The sequence below is a fragment of the Ixodes scapularis genome, unplaced genomic scaffold, assembly GCF_016920785.2.
Source record: "Ixodes scapularis isolate PalLabHiFi unplaced genomic scaffold, ASM1692078v2 PGA_scaffold2__306_contigs__length_199485367, whole genome shotgun sequence".
Classification (NCBI taxonomy): Eukaryota; Metazoa; Arthropoda; class Arachnida; order Ixodida; family Ixodidae; genus Ixodes; species Ixodes scapularis.
In genome coordinates this window covers 57,821,880-57,838,964 of record NW_024609857.1, presented here as the reverse complement: position 1 = coordinate 57,838,964, position 17,085 = coordinate 57,821,880, and the positions used below count along the sequence as shown (strand labels likewise).

The 17,085-nt window shown below is 45.0% G+C and overlaps 1 protein-coding gene across 4 annotated transcripts in view; it reads right to left on the bottom strand.

The window, feature by feature from the left end:
* Window positions 1-16,707, bottom strand: part of LOC8025089 (cleavage and polyadenylation specificity factor subunit 1) — an 80,270-nt gene extending 63,563 nt beyond the window's left edge. For 2 of the 4 annotated variants that reach the window (XM_042291875.1, XM_042291877.1), the window contains exons 1-15: window positions 16,568-16,695; window positions 16,051-16,227; window positions 12,582-12,716; window positions 12,346-12,426; window positions 11,731-11,885; window positions 10,576-10,719; window positions 8,971-9,110; window positions 6,238-6,348; window positions 5,715-5,808; window positions 5,530-5,617; window positions 5,268-5,396; window positions 5,119-5,173; window positions 4,924-5,015; window positions 3,637-3,792; window positions 718-807 (exon numbers count right to left, since the gene is read on the bottom strand). In XM_042291875.1, coding sequence (XP_042147809.1) covers window positions 718-807; window positions 3,637-3,792; window positions 4,924-5,015; window positions 5,119-5,173; window positions 5,268-5,396; window positions 5,530-5,617; window positions 5,715-5,808; window positions 6,238-6,348; window positions 8,971-9,110; window positions 10,576-10,719; window positions 11,731-11,885; window positions 12,346-12,426; window positions 12,582-12,716; window positions 16,051-16,227; window positions 16,568-16,582 — 1,662 coding nt within the window. In that variant the 5' untranslated portion in view covers window positions 16,583-16,695. Of the gene's footprint in view, window positions 1-717; window positions 808-3,636; window positions 3,793-4,923; window positions 5,016-5,118; window positions 5,174-5,267; window positions 5,397-5,529; window positions 5,618-5,714; window positions 5,809-6,237; window positions 6,349-8,970; window positions 9,111-10,575; window positions 10,720-11,730; window positions 11,886-12,345; window positions 12,427-12,581; window positions 12,717-16,050; window positions 16,228-16,567 lie in introns of all 4 variants that reach the window. The other 2 variants (XM_042291876.1, XM_042291878.1) reach the window with 2 other exon arrangements.
* Window positions 16,708-17,085: the final 378 nt, after the last annotated feature.

The following is a 17,085-nucleotide window of genomic DNA, read 5'->3' as shown; positions in this document are numbered from 1 at the left end:
ATGAAGGCAATCGCCTTGAATCAAAAGCGTTCCATACTCGACGGAGTGCGCATAAATGTAAAGAATGCCGTCCACCGCCGGCGTCCTCCGCGGGGTCGTAGCAGCTGTCGACATGGTTTGTACGTAGCAGGATCTTTTTCCGATTGAAGCTTTTCGCAGTTGGCGAGAAGCAGCTCCGACTTAAAAGAGGACGCGTGGAGGGAAGTCTCGACCGCTTCCTGCAGGCTTGATAAACATGTGCCCATGACAGCCCGTTTATCGTTTTTTTTTAATGTTATTTGTACGAGTTCATATATAACGAAGCGGATATAGCGAAGCGATTTCCAATCCCCATTGACTTCGTTATAACCGGTCTCGACAGTAAAAGCAGAACACTGCTTTGTCCGCCTGCAATATTTTTGTAGATTATTAGATTTGAAATCTATACTATTATTATTATTATTATTATACTATTATTATTATTACTTATGATTTTGTAACGATAAGCTTTAGTCTTTATGTCGCCACCCTTCCTTACAAATCACCCCAGTACAGAACAATGTTTGCAACTTTAATATGGTAAAAATAAGGATCGGTGTATGCTAGAAACATCTGGGGCAGAAACCATTGACAACCTCTGCAAAAAAATAAAAAGCCAGAAGAAAAAAACATACAAAAAAAGAAAAAAAAAAAAAAAAGTACCTCTACTATGATTAAAATGCCTGGCAACAAAGTTACCTTTTTCTCTGTTGGAGGTCCCATGACTGTCCACATATGAACGCAGCCGGGAAGCTCGAATGTAGTGACCACTTGAGGCCGCACCGACCGCTACATGGCACAGGCACCAAACTTTTAGAAATTTCATATGAGAGAAAGAGAATCTCTCCAGAGCGAACACTGATACAGTAAAGCATAATCATAACCATAATGTTTTTATTCTGTGCCCATGAACAACCAACATACCACAACATCTCGAGTCATTCATAATCCCCGAGTCATCGCCCTCCCCTAGGAATACCCCAACACGGACGGACTCCGAGATCTGCGAAAATTCATCCTACCCGAATGACGCGGCCGCAGACCTAACAGTTGGAGGACTACCGTGACAAAGTAAAACGAAGGAGGGAAAGACACTTCTTTTTGTTAAAGTCGTAGGGCCTTTGTGCGAAAAGAAAACAACGCAGATAACAAAATTAAACTTTGTTTTGCTCACAAAAAATTTGTCCGGACAAAAAAAAAAACAAAAAAACAGAGTCGGAAAGATAACACAAGCAGCAACCCATCCAGGGATTGTGAGGTAAGCGATTGCCCTATGTCCTAAAATGTAACCCTGGGGTCAAAGTTTGCCTCTGCCCACGTAAGGTCGGCAAACCCCCTCCTTCTCCCGGCACGTCGCGACTGTGGTTGCGCAATGTTTAAGACAAAGCCATTGGGTAAGATTTGCTGGAACGCCGCACACGGACGTTTGTAAAGCGTCCAATTTCGAGCTCCGTCTTTGTGGTGCCGTTCATGCCGCGCAGCAATGCCGCTTTATCCCGCGTTGATCGCATGCTGTGCATGGACACACGCATGTATGCACCAAACAAGTAAGTTGTGCAAGAGCTTGCAATTGACAAGGCACCTAACTTGGCCCGATGCCAAACTATCTGCCAATGCGATTGCCAACTTTCCTGCTCCCCCAGCATCGCTCTTCATCGCTTCTTTCGTCTGCCCACTCGCTCGTTGAGCCGCGTTGGTTTTTCTGCTTTCTTTTGGACTTCTTTTTTCTCTAACGAGAACATAGGGTGTTAAAAACATGCCTTCACAGAACAAAAGTTTGTGCACTATGCCAATCGGCAGTGTTCATAGCTTGTATGCAAGCAGCGGACTTACCAATCATAAAACATTCTTTCAAGAAAATTTTTTGCATAAAACAATGAAACTGATTCGAGTTTAGAGTTTAATGTATCACTTGTGCAGCCGCGCTAGATACGCACAAAAAAAAGGTGTTTTTTTTAGTTTTTTTTTTTTTTTTTTCAACTTTTTGTGCTCCTTTACAGAGACATGGCCCACACCACTTTTTGTTATGAATTTCAGGCGGCAGGAAGGTGGGCGATGACTCGGGATATTACGATAGGTCTGTAATGTGGCACAATAAAAAGTAATACATATATAAAACATGTGAAGTGAAGTGAAGAATGTAACAGAGACACTGGACTTACATGTGACAAGGTAATGAAAATGCACAACTAAAGGTACAGATATAAAGGATGTAACAAAAAAAAACTTACAGGGTTTTTTTACCGCAAAAATAATCTAGGCATCGCCGAACGCTCATTCTCCGCCCAATGGTGGCGCTAGAGGTCACAACCAGATGCCAAAGTTTCAGCCCGATCCAATTCCTTGTTCAAAAGTTATAAGTGATTTTCTGAAAAGTTCAAGGGGAAAATGGCGACCGGCGGAGTTTTCGAATACATGGGGCTCTATGGCATCAGAAACCGAAAAAGGGCAAAAATGGGCTCCATCTTCCCATTGAATTTTGTCAGAAAATCACTTACAACTTTAGAATAAAGTATCGGATCGGGCTGAAACTTTGGTATCTGGTTGTGATTATTATTGATTGATTATTAGGTGTTTAATGGTGCAAAAAGCAAAATAGGCCATGCTGCACCAAAGGAATAATTAAAAGACTGTATCTGGTTGTGACCTCTAGCGCTACCTTTGGGCGGAGAATGAGCGTTCGACGATGCCTAGTTTTTTTTTTAGGTGAAAAAACCCCTGTAAATTTTCTTTTGTGACACCCTGTAGTAGGCCAAGATAAAGTACACTTGTAATATTGGTACAGACGTTTCAGGTATCAATATTACAGCCAAGATATTGATGCAGTCAAGATATTTCCTGAAAGAACTGACTTTTGCTACAGATTGGGTTTACAGGAAACGAGCTCACAAAACTAGCAGTTCTAGCATCTGTGGAATATTACACAAAATGTTGGGCAAAATCCTCATGCACTCTCTTCCCCACTTCTACTGCCCAAGAAGTTTGCTTAACTTTAAAGTTCTGGAAATATACAAGTCAAACACAGCTTCCCTCCCTCTTAATTCCCTCTTTCCTTGTCAAACTTTTCTTTTTCTTGTACAATTCTTTCAGTTTTAATTGCAAGATGTTCCTTGACCACCTATAGACGCTTTACACACGCGCCAGATTGAGCCGCCATAGCCGCCCTTCTCTTGTCTTACCGAGATGCCGAGCTACTAAAGCGGGCGTTTACGGGTCTTCACAAGGGCCTATGCTGCGCACAAGAACACAGTAGCATCTAAAACGGCAATAACCTGTCCTGCTGTGGTAATGATGAAGTGAAGCGAACGGAATAAGAGGGAACAAAAACTGAAGGTCAGTTATGGCGGCGCCCATGCACAGCTGCTGCAAAGCGTCTATACTTAGCACCTTGCACATGACAGAAGTTAGATCAACCAATCCCACTAGGAGGGCATCAAAAACACTATCCTTTCTACAGTGCGGAGTTCAAACCACACTACTCCCTTGCGTCTTTTACAAACTAAGTCGACTTCGTTTCAAGTTTACTTGCATTTTCTGTACCCAGATGAGCCTATAGAAAGGCCCAAATGCTATCGTATTGTCTAAATGATGAAACAGACTCGGTTGCAATGAGCATACCTGCAGGACGCAGAGAGCCCCATTTTTTCCGTAGCCTGCCGTTGTGACTAGCTCGAGGTCTGGGTCACTGTTTTGCGTGAATTCCTCAGACAGGAATGCTGGCTCACCCATGCAGATCTTCCCGCAGGGCCCAATGTTGATGAGACTGTCGCATACCTACGATTGCAGGCAAAACTATCAGGATTCTGCACACTTTGTGGCTTTTGACAATGAAACAGCCACTGCGGTGACACTAACCAAACCTAGAAACAACTTAATTGGCTCATTCATATGTTCCTCGGTATGAGATTTTGACTCCAATAAACAAAAGGACAGCCACTCACCGCCTTGGGAAACAAGTGCACAAGAAAATCATAGTGCACAAATATCCTAAACAAAAGGGTACTCAACAGCAGTTTTCCCACCATACCCAGATCTAGTACTAGGTACATCCAGAGCTGTATATTGAGAGTTTGGCCAGTTTATGATCTTGCCGCCATAACGCACCCTCCCGAGTGAGCCAATCAGCCCACGGTACAGAGTGAGAGGCGCAAGCGCATGCGCGTGAACTCCCGGCTGTTCCCAGCTGTGCAGGGAGGGCTGCCATTTTCATTCATTCACCCGGTGGAATGCACGGCATCGACATCTAAATTTCGCTTCTTTCCTTTTATTTCGCTGGCTCTGGCAAGTGTTATTCCTCGGTGTGTTAAAAAGCTAACAAATAAAGTTTCCTGAATGTTTGACCGCGCACTTTTATTCAGGCGAAAAAGAAGTCTGCTTGTATCAGACGACGCGTAGCCTCAACCGTGCTTCGGGCCGAAAGAGTGTTGCGTAAAAATGGCGGTCGTTTCCTCTTTGCTCTCTCCTTCCTCTCGCTCCTTCAGCACTCTCCCTCATTTCCTTCACTTTTCTCCGCTCCAGCGCTTTCGTCGCCATGCCTACTGGCCAGACTCTCCCAATATATGGCTCTGGGTACATCCATAGCAACTGAAAAAAAGATATAACGAGGCAAAACTCGCTCCAGGTTAGTGGTACAGCAGAGACTTCACAAATCGAATAATCAAAAGAGGCTACTGCAATTACTATCATGCAGCTTTCTTAACTTAAAAAAATCATAAGGTTTTCTTCTTCCATCTACGGTCAAAAGTTGCAAGTAGCATAGCATGCCCCCAGATTCTGGAGAAATTTTATCTTTCATTCCAAGTTAACGCTCTAACAAACCGCCGAGAGACAACTAGAACTCATTTTAGACGACCAGCTTGTTCGAATGCCAAGCAGAAATCTTCGAAGAACACGAGACAAAATTACCTCAAAAGTGTACGATGTCAACTGCTTTGTGGCCAGGGTCTCACTGCCATACACCTCCAACTCATCCGGATCAATAAGGGCCACATCTTTAGCTGTATAAAGAAAGAAAACAAGTGTACACATTAATCATGCTAAATATTTTGTACAATAAACAGCTTTATGCTTCCAAGTGAACGAATCCAATGTTAAACATGCCCATCCAGTCGCCAATGGCATCCATTCTTTTCTTCTTCGATGGCGGGTCGTTCGCCTGCAAAGATATCACAGGAGCGCGGAGAAAGGTAAAAGGAACCTGACATTAACAGTATGGTTTTTCAGTGTTCAACAGCAAGACAGAAACTCACATCTCCCTCAGCCTTGTCTTCCTTCTTCCCAGCTTCTTCCATTTCTGCAGCTTTCTCGGTGTAGTGCAGCAGCAGCGAATTCCCAAGCCTCGATCCCAGAAAGAGGTAGCCTTCCTCACAAAGTGTCATCTGTTGCGGAAAGGAGCATATCAATCATCGGCATTTTACAATACAGAAAAGGCAATTTTTAGGCACGACTTCGGCTGAAACGTCAATCCTTGGGCATCGCCAAAGGTCAAGAGCAAAGCTGAACTAAACCTACACTCGTGGTGAGCACACTAGCCGCTGCCTTGTCGAAGTTGAAGTTGCGGACGCTCCTCATGCCATCGTTGAAAAGGGTCAGGACGTACCTGTCATGTTGCAAATGAAAAGACAATGAAGTTGCCAAGGAGGAGGGAAACCAAAGTTAATTCAATAATTACCATATCACACATTTAGGCTACTCACAATTCACCTCCTTTGAGGGACAGCACGAGCCTGTCATAGCTCAGAAAACACGCCTGGGCACAGTCCAGAGAAATCTTCACCCCTTCTTGTGGCTCTGTTGCAAAACAGAAAAGCCTTAGAGAGCCCAGTCAACAGAACATGCGCATGACTTCAGGATCTCTATTTGACACAGCCTACCATTAATTTAAAGACGTTATAAAAACTGGAGTTAAACAAATCTAAAGTGACGCACAAAATACTACTATATGTAGCACTAACACTCCTGCCCTGGGCTAGTTTACGAGAAATCCTATCTGCTGAATATCATGAAGTATGCCACAAAACAGTTTTGTGTACAAGCAAAATCTAAATTCCTCTAATGGCATGTTCGAAAAAGGCTCTCTCGTGGTTTTCCTTTTCTAGAGCTTCAAGTGGACAGAAAGCCAAGCTAGAAAAAGGCCAATCAGTCATAAATCCGGATGTAAAGCTAGCCTTCAGAAGCATGCAAGCAGCAAATAAATTTATACCAAAAAGTGTTGCTTACTCAGTGGAAAAGCAGTACTGAAGTCGGTGAAAGAATTGAGCGACACTCCGTAAGGGGGCACACTCTGGTTCAGGTACAGCAGGGAGTCGACCGCCATGACTAACACTCCACCTAAACGAGAACAATCAGAGGAAACAAATAATCCCATCTTAAAGGGGGATGAGAGTCGAAAAAAGGCAATATTTTGCAAAAAAAAAGTGATTTTGGGTTTTATGGTGTTTTATTATTGCTGAATTTATATTTGATGTATAAAAATAATTAGTGCCGTTATGATCTCGAAATTAGTCAAATATGCATTTGAAGACCTCCAGGCAACCCAGAACGTCAAGAATTTGAGTCATCTTTCTCTGCATGGTTCTTCGAGTTGTGAAGTCGCCCGCCATCAGATTTACATTGTCAAATAGGCCAAGTTGTCTCCTCTCCGCAGTGGTGGAACTAACAAGTGGTGATTTGGCGCAGCTCTTGTAGCAGGGAACAATGGGTTTCGGAGCAGAGATTCCCACTTTTGGAACAGAAAATTTTGAGCTTTCATGTCAGAAAATTTAAAACAATCTCTTCATGAGTTAGCCTGTAAAAAACTGCAGTTGGTGGAGTGTTGAGAGACTATTTAAAGTGTCATACCTCCAAGGGACCTGGCCGCTTCAGATTTTTATTTATTGAACAATCATACGCGGGTAATTTTGGAGACGTCTCAATTAACCTATTAGAAGTACCGTGGCACCTTCGGTCGTGTTAGACACAAAAAGACATTTTTGCCTTTTTTGTAAGATTTGTATCATGGTGACATAATTGTGAGTTTGACATCAAACTAACACTTTTGTGTTGACTGTGTCTCACGCTGCTCTCTGCTTTGTAGTAGCTAGGCATGTGCAAACAATGGATTTTGGGGTCGAAGCAAGTTCGAAGTGTAGAGTGGTTTTGGCCAAATATTCTTTCATCAAATGTTGAATAGTTGCTGCACCTTCCTCCATGCCTTTCACTACTGTTACAGCATGCTTAAACAGAAATTCAACTGAACTCACGAAGGTTGTTCCCAAGCTTCTAATCGCCCACTTATGAGCTCTGTTAAATTTAATCTAGCTATATTCATAGACTGTGGCCTCAGAAAGTCTAATACCTACATTGGGATGGCAAGTAAACAACAGGTTTGACATACAATTAAACCTATAAAGGACCCCAGCCATACATAATTGAGGGGATTATAAATGTTCTTGCTATATTCAAATATTCCCTTCAATTCTGAATTAAGAAAAAAAAAACACAAATAATAGACACAGGTTGTTAGAACATTGCACCCTAACATATACCCCTGCAAAATAGACACAGTTACATTTTGAACATTTTTCTGCAATGTAAATATCAACAATCACATTTCCTTTTCTTTTTTTATATACATCAGGCGTATGTGTGCATCATACTGCTCTGAAGGTGCGTTTTTCACCTAAGCGCGCGGCTGCACTGCGGCAAAGCGAGATCACGGTGACAGCTCTGCGGGTATTGCTTGTCCGCAGTGCACTGGTGCGTGAAAGTATGAACATTGCAGTTCATTTTGAAGCGAATATCAAATAGCGTATTAACTGATTACTAATATTTGCACAACCCTACTCTTCGCACATAGTACTCAGGCATCCGAAAAAGAAACAAAAGAAACTGTACTTTCTTCACTTTTATGGCATTGCGAACAATGCCATGTGCCAGACACTTTATGTTTCCTTTCCGAGAACAGCTCCCTTTTGGCGCAGGCATGGCGCAAATTGTGCACAAATACATCCTTTGGAGCAGCATGTAGCAGGTTACTCGCTTCGGAGCAGCACAGCAGTTCCAACACTGCTACTGCAGTCTTCTCTAGCCTCAATCTCTCAGGGAATCTTAATAACAAAATAATATTTTCTGCACCGCAAACGATTATAGCTGCACATCTATGGTAACATTCGAACATGTTTTTATTTTTATGTAATTTTGGGGCATCTTCACTGTTTGTGTGCAAGGATTTCTGTCCTTAGTATTGTCCTATCACAATCAAATGTGGCATGTACATACTTTAGAATATGTAGAACTAGAATGCAACTATCTAGGTTTGGTTAGAGTGTACTTTTTTTTTTATATTCATGAAAAATTTAAGAAACTTTCGTTAGCCCCTTGAAATGACATATTTCTATTTTTATTTATTCTAAAATTGCACCCACTGGTTTGCACCTAATGGTTTAAAAGGAGCAAATTAGTTTACTAGGCTTTTTTTAAGCGTGTTGCCATGCCTCACATTCGCACAAGAACACATTTTTTCCTGCATGTACATTGCATCAAGAACCTAAAAAAAAACAAGCTACATAAAATCCAACACCAGATTTATATAGAAAAGATTAAGCGCCCTAAACTGTAAAAATTCCACTGACTTCAATATTGCAAAACTTTAATTTTAAAAAAATTCCCCCTGGCGCATGTCCCCTTACTGCAACACAATGAACGAAACTGCATTCTAGCATGCAATGGAGCAAATCACATAGAACATAAAATTTTGCCTTTAAAAATGTGCAGACCAGATAGCCCAAGAATCGTAATCGTAGCCCATGATTGAGGGTAGATGCAAACGTTAACGAGGGTGTTATAAACTTGGGTCTTGCACTGCCAGTCTCAAGTGTCCGCCTCATCTCAGGTTCTTGCCAAGTGGGGTCTGCCCGGGATCTTTGACAACCTCGCCGGACGTTTGATCGGTGCTCGCGGGGTGTCGCATACCGAGCGGCTTGGGGACGGCCAGCAGCTGGAGGCAGTCGAAGGGCAGGCCGGTGCAGGACCAGATGACCGGGTGCACCCGCTGCTGCAGGTTCAGGGACAGGGCCAGGATGCAGCAGGTGTCCTGGCGGATGGCCACTCGTCTGCCGGGGAGACGCGACGGGGGGGTTACCTCTCCGCGTCACCGCCGTGCTGCCGACAACGACTAGCAACGCTCGCCACTAAGACGGGAGGGGACAAAGTGGAGGTCTGTTGTACGAAGTCACAAGAATGACGTGAAATTTAAATATGGCTAAGCATCTGTACTAATTTCGGCCGCCTTGGTGGCTCTGAAGCAAAGGGATCCCTGGTTGGTGGGTTCAAATCCTGCCGAGGTGCCCACAATCTGACGCAGGCTCACTTGCGGAGAAGGCACCGTGCAACCGGGATTTCGGTGGCGTGTCAAAAGATCCCCCGGTAGTCGAAATTAATCCTCAGTCCTCCACTGGAGCGTGCCAGATGCCCTTCGTTGGTTTGGCACGTAAAACCCTCAAATTTGACTTTTGTATGAATGCCTAGTGTTGACAACACCGTATCCCAAGACCAAGAAAATGAGCCCCCTATTTTAGATGCAACACCATAAAATTACCCAATTCAACAATTAACTATTCGAAGTGGAATGGTGTTTTCAATTGCATGAAATAAAAAATATGTACTGTAAGAGAAAAATTACTAAAGTAACAAGGACAAACAGGGTCCAAAACTGGCAAACTGTTTTACTCGGATAACGAGTGAACTTGACAATAATAATAACAATAATATATCACTATCATTTGGTTTCCAAAAAGTCAGTCTTTATATGTAGCACATACCAACAACTAAAGAGAGCATTAAACATGGAGCAGTTTGAGTAGAATTAGTGCAAAGAGGAAAAACAATTCTATTCCTTGCCAAACTATCGTGGCAAAAAGCAGTGGCAACACAGAGTGTATTGTGTTATGCTTTGTGGTAATGTTACATAGATATACTTAATTAAACTCTGTCTTCATTCACGAATGGGAGACCATAATGGTGGTGCATTTGGAATAATGAACATTATAAAACATAGCCAACATTTTTAAAAGAACCAAAATTACCACCAGCCTGACAGTTGCCTTTACCACCTTTCGTGCAGCATCTTGTATTTGAATTTTAAATATTTCATAGTGTACTGTAATTTTTGCAAGATCAATATTTCACAAGCCGCAAAGTTTGCAAAATTTTGGTTTTTGTGAAAAGTTGCTTACAGTAAACCAAGACGTCAATAAAATTTCAGGACTTTTGAAGACACATCACTATTGCATAATCATTGCTTAAAACTATACCAGCCGCTGCAGTTACACAATGAGCCTAAGATTTTGCACCTCAGTAGGTATGTAGGATAAATGCCAGGTCGACTGCTTAGTCTCCGAACGGGAGGGCAGGAATTAGAGCCCAAAGTATGGGCGACAGCATTAAGTGCAACGTAAAATACCAAAAACAGGTAAGGCTTACGTGGAGCGGCTAGAGAAGAGGAACAGCAATGAATGCGCACAAGGAACAAGGCGGTGCTGCTCTGCGCGAGGGTAGCAAGCAACCAAGGACACTCACCCAGGCCAGGTGCGAAGGGGCTCGTACAGGATCAGCAGGGTGGGCTCGTAGTAGCCATGCAGAAACTGCATGTCGATGACGTTGTTGATCTTCTCATCCAGCTCGGTCAGTGCGACTGGATACCAGTCTAGTAGAGGTGGTTTGCTGAAGCCCGGCAACAGAGAACAGTTCAGTTCACAGCACTCCTTACAGCGGAAGGTGCAGGGGTGTGAAACAAAAGACTTCTACTGCACCAGACAATGTGCCGTTGTGCGGTCACTTATTTACTTCTCTTGCGTATATTGAGACACAGATTCTGAGACATCCTGTCTCCAGGAACACCTACCTAGAGACTGGTAGCCGAGGAACCCTTCCCAGTCTCGACATTAATGTGGTAAAATGGTACAGAAGCCTACAGGCCATGTAAACAGTGGTGTCCATACACTGGGATGTCTGCCAAACAGTTGCATGCCATTAGATGGCTTAGATCCGCTAAAAGATATTGCTTTAAAAGGGAAAACTCTTCACTTACAAGCAGGGACGGTCAAGAAAATTTGGGAGCTCGAAGAACCTTTAGAGGAACACAGGCACGTAGCCAGGGGGGCGGCCCATGGCTACGTGCCTGTGTTCCCCCCCCCCCCCCCCCCCCCGAAATCTTCAGATTTTGCAGGGACCTCCTCTCCCCCCTCCCCCTCATACAGCATTTTGTCATGGGCAGGCCGCCCTTGAAACAAAATCCTGGCTACCTGCCTGGAGGAACACCTGTGTTCTTAGGAACCAAGTATGAGAACCCTTGTACTATTAGGATGTCCAAAAACTATCAAAAGTGTCCCTTTTTAACTAAATAAAAGTTAAAATTCTGTTAGAAGTCTCCGATTCGGAATGATGCACTTCTCCATAAAGAAGCCGGCTTTCCAGGGTTTCTCTTTAGCTGGCTTTACCACCGCACATTATTCTCGCAGTTCACCGAGCGGGCGAGCAACTTGTAAAGTTTTAACTAATTTGGCATGCCAATGTTCCCCATAACCCCATTACAAGTGCCCATTTGAAGAATGTGGTAGATGTTCAGGGCAGTATCGCCGCATCCCATCCTACAAACTTGGGAAAGCAGCATGAAGCTTTCCTGGTTTTTAATCACTCAAAAAATGAAACCTCGACAGTATGAAAGAAGCTCACTTTCCAAAGGTCGGTCCTGTCTCCTGCTCCTCGGCGGCCGTGTCCTTCCGAAAGGGCACCACGGCAATGGTGCGACTAAAGACCAACATCGCCGCGCACCGGTTGCAAGGGTCCACCCGAATCATTGGCAGTTGGGTCATTTGCACATAGCCTCCCTGTCGAACGGAAAGTAGAAATCGTCAATCGACACACGGATGCGACTGCGTCATTTCGAAACGGAACCAACGACGCATTCGATAGGCAGACAGACTAAAGGCCTGTTCAGACACTTGCGTTTGCTCAGGAGCGAGTTCTTGCAACCTCTCACGACGCCAGAACGCACTGACATGCTGGAGCAATCTATGAGGTGACCCTGGAACTGCATTTCATTAAAGCGAAGGTTCTGCAATAGTTGTTATGAGACCAAATATACATACTATCTATAAAAGATGGTTGCTTATAATATATAGTCAAAAGCTTTTTTAAGAAGAAAAAATGATGAACAAAAAAAGAAAAAGAAGTGTTTCAAGGCTACCCAAAAAAGATTTCAAGAGGTTTCAAGGCACACAATCGTAAGCAGACACAAGTGTGTGAACCAGTATTAGAGCGCCGGGACACAATGAGCACTGGTCTTACCTTGAATTCTTCTTTCTCAAATGTCTTGATGCACACTGTCTTCAAGTCATGAGTGCTTGGATCATACTCAACCATCGACAACTGCAAGACAAAAAAAAAAAAAATACTCGCCATTGTCAGGAGTGCAGTACGGCCCGTTCCAATTTTATCTGTCCCAACTGCAGCAACTCACTCGTATGCATGCGCATATGTGAGTATGTGCACAGCTCATTGCCACAAGAGCATATTTCTTTTACCTTGGCATCTCTGAAGCAGAGCAGAAGGGTGTCTCGGGGACCCGAGAGGCGCACTGCTTGCAGGCATATGACGTTGCCAAACAGATTGAATGTGTGCGTGTGCTCCAGTTTGACACGGTGCTTTTGTTCTGCATACTGTAAAAGACGCAAGCAGTTAAGGAAGTCCGATGTTCAACAACTCTCGCCCGCCAAAATCCCAGCACAGTACGAGCCAACTAGCGGTTAATTTCCAATTGTTTTGAAGCAGTTAGTGGACAGAGCTTATTGCTGGAGCAGCCATCATATGCCTCATTGTTAACTTGACCACATGTCCTGTCTGCAACATGCCAAGTCTCTTTCGAGAGTTACCCTAAATTCAAAAATATCTTCCCGAAGCACCATGACACTCTCGTGAAGAATCCCACGCCAGACTTTGGAACTTGTACGCTTTGCCTGTTATGAAGGTGATGTAGTCTTTCCTCACCCACTGTTGTAAATTCAGGACCTGAAGAAGACAGAAGGAACACCAAACGTAGCTAACACAAACTTTATTAATGCAAAAGCATTAACTGTCCCATAAAGCAAACCGACGTTATCAGCTTTTGAAGCTGCACCAAACGGCACCTAAATTCCTGTCTGATAGAGCAAAGCCTGTAGTCTGCAGCAGCGAATCGATAAATAAACTCTTATTGGCTGGCGCGCGGCATAGTTCCAAAAAACACCACCCCACTGCCAGGATGCAGTGGCCCGGCCGCTGGTAAGAGGGAGGGTGGCCGGGCTCTGCAGAGCGGCCGGCTGCAGAGCCCGTCCGGGCAGCACCCACACAGGTCACCTGGCCGGGCTCAGCACGACGCGCAGCTAGGAGGAATACGTTACATGCATTCCGACACGTTGGCATTTTTATGTGTCCTTATATGTGTTTGTCCACCCGTAAAAGCTCTTATAGTTCTGACATGCCCTTCTTCTATACATGGGTATTCTTCCACATGCCGTGAATCGGATTTCTATATTTGGTGCAGATGACGGGTGTAGTGGTGACTCAGCTGATGCAAGTTATTACGAACCCGGGACCGTCATGCTTCAAGTTCAGTCCCCTGGCAAGAGACGGGCAGTGGCCTATGTATCGAGGACTTTCGCGACCACCGAAACTTGCTACAGCCAGCCCGAAAAAGAAGCACAGGCCGTAACGTGGGCAGTCGAGTGCCTCAATCAGTTTTTGAAAGGCATCGACTTCCAAGTCAGCACGGATCACCGCCCTCTCGTCACGCTATTGAGATCTGTGGAGTTGGATCTGATGCCACCTAGAATTCAGCAACTACGCATCCACCTCATGCACTACCAGTTCACCATTCTTTATGTCCCCAGAAAACTTTTAGCTATGGCAGACACCCTGTCAAGGGCCCCGGTGCAGGAACTGGACCCTGTCTGGAAGCCCTACGAAAGCACCATGCCGAAGACGGCATCTGCTCAGGCTTGCAACGCTTCTGTGAAAAGGGGTGGCCAGAACATGTGTCCAGAGTTCCTGTGCATCTACAAGAGTACTGGAAGAAATGCGGGAACATCACCGTGTGCGATGGCTAATTACTCAAAGATCGCCGCATCTTTATTCCACGCTTGATGCGACACGAGATACTGCAGCTGATACATGAAAGCCATCAGGGCATCGGATGCTGCAAGGCAAGAGCAAGGGACACAGTTTGGTGGCTTACTCGAAACAGCGAAATAGAGCAACTTGTGACAGCCTGCGAGCGGTGCTCCTAAACAAAAGTACAGTGCTCTAAGCCACTAATCAGCACACCGACTCCCAGTCGTCCGTGGCAGAGAGCCGGTGCGGATCTGTCCGAGCTCGAGTGGAGACACTACGTGCTCGTCGTAAACTATTACTTCAGCTTCCCAGAGGTCATCTGCTTGAAGTCGACGACATCAGCATCCGTCATTGCAGCGGTCAAGAGCACATTCACCCGGTTTGGGATCCCCGACGTGCTGGTATCAGGCAATGGGCCGCAGCTTTCTTCGAGAGAGTTCGCCGAGTTCGCCCAGCGCTACGGTTTCCATCACGTCATGAGCAACCCACGCTAACCACAGGCGAATGGGGAAGAGGAGCGTATGGTGCGGACCATGAAAGAGTTGTTCTACAAGTCATGGGACCCACACATGGCCCTCCTGGTGTATCGAGAAATTCCTGGAGTGACCGGCTACAGTCCGTCACAACTGCTAATGGGCCGACGGTTGCAGACAAAGGTACCGAAGATGCCAGAGACATTGCAGCCAGGGTGGCCATCACGTTGGAACTTCAAAAGAAAAGACGGGGAGGCCCAAAGACACCAGCAAGAGGACGTCAATCGCCGTCACGCCGCTTGCCAACTTCGCCCGTTGTCCGTAGGAGAAGACGCGTGGGTACAAGACGTACGGTGCCGAGCAACAGTCCTCAGTCCAGCGAAGCGGCCGTGCTCCTACATAGTTGAGACCGGGACAGGAGTCCTGCAACTCAACCGCAGGCACCTGGTACCATTCAATGTGTCGCTGGCGGTCTCCGACGCTCCGGATCCTGGCAGTTTGACAAACAAGACTATGGCTCCAGCCCGCCCGGCGGTTTCAACGGGAAGAACAAGTCCGAGTGCGGGAAGCCAACAACAGCCGACTGCAGTCGAGCCTCCACCAACAGCAGCGCCGACGAACTTGACGAACTCCCCGTCAACATCAACGTGGATGGACAATACGCCGATAAGAGTGACTCGGTTGGGCCGCCAAGTTAGGCGACCGGTACATCTGGACCTGTAAAAACTGAGAAGGGAGGATGTAGTGATGACTCGACAGTTTCCACTCGCGTGCCCCATGGCGAAGCGTAGTTCTGTCCCTGCGAGTGCGGATGCTCTGGGTTATCTTGAGTTTAATGAATGGGATAATAAAACCCTTGGGTTCCGGACTCCAGTGTGGCTGGTCGCTCCTTCCCAACAAGACAACGGAGACACCAATTATTTCTGGAGTAGTATAATTGGTACAGTGATCACTGCCAACCTGATTCATCGAACCCTTTTGAGTCAAGGACCGAAACTTGCAGACGTCTCACATAGCTAGTATTCACAAAGTTTGGTGATGATGGCGCTTCCTGAATAAGAGTCGCGACACCTAATGAATCTCTTCCTGCTGTCATGTCAGTGCCTTCATTTTGAAGTGTGGTTTAAACTGGCTGTGGCTAGTCTCAATGTGGTAGTCCAGGAGGGCTAGGTTGGACATTTACATGTACGTTTTAGAAGGCCACATAAGTGACGTATTGGCGGCTGACTGGTGGAGGCAATTGGCCCCGCCAATCAGACACCAATACGCCACTCCTGTGACCTTTTAAAACGTACATGTAAATGTCCAACTTAGCCATCCAGATAGTCCTTACTCACGTATGCCACCTCATACAACGTAAACCGCACCATGACCCAAATATAATCTCAAGAAATTTTAACAATCCAGAGACAACAAAAATGGCATGACTCACATCATTCTCGGGCACAAGCCGAAAAACCTTGAGTACAGAAGAGCCGGCGACGACCAGACTCCTCTCCCGGGAGTTGTAGAAGTTGCAGTAGATGGAATGCTCGACGCCAGTCGGAGGATGGGTTTGCTTGTAGACCGCGTACATGCTGGTCGACATCTTCACCCTCTCTTCGAAATGCTGTCATGACCGCGACACAGAAACGAGAAAGCCGATATGATTATCGTCACCCGTCACATCAGATTCGAATAGCAACAACGTGTTGCTAAAACTTCGGAAACCGGGATGCATTACTGTAGCTCAATAGTGGCACGAAACGTACATTAAAGTTAGCTGTTATAAGAAACAGTAAATCATGCAGTACTTTTCGTACTAGGAACTCGTAAATATGTGCCGACTTGGTGCCGACAGTATGCACTACCTATCTCGACCATGCTTGGATTTAGGAACATCACGAATCTTGATCTGGAGTTATTATGAGTCTCATAGTTAGATTTTGAGCATATTGTGAAATTCTCACCTTTATGGTCTCCATTATTTTGGAATATCAGGCAGTCAGCTTCAGAGCATAACCTTTCAAAGAGTAAACGTCAACAACACAGAATCAACCAAAGTTCGCCATTATCCGCGACTCGCCGCGCGTGGATAATGGCTAGACATATAAATTAAAAAAAAAATCGCTCTACGAATTAAGCGGTAACTTGCGCCACCTATTTTGTATGTATTAAACGTTACAGAACTTTAGAAGAATAGGTCTTTACTTTTTTTCCCTTACAATCTTTACCGTTATTTGTTAACTATTTGTGCGCCAAGTATTTCATTTGCAGTTATAGACCACAGTAAACGCTAACAAACCTTCACAGCCAATCTGACACCGTGATGTCGCCATAGGATGTTGTCGTTATTTTGCACTCAAGGAAACTCACTGATCTCAATGGTCTCAATGCACAACAAAAAAGGCTTTTTTTTTTTTTTTTTTTTTTTTTAATGACGTGCTGAATGCTGAACTTGAACAATATTAGAAATCTTCTGCCATGG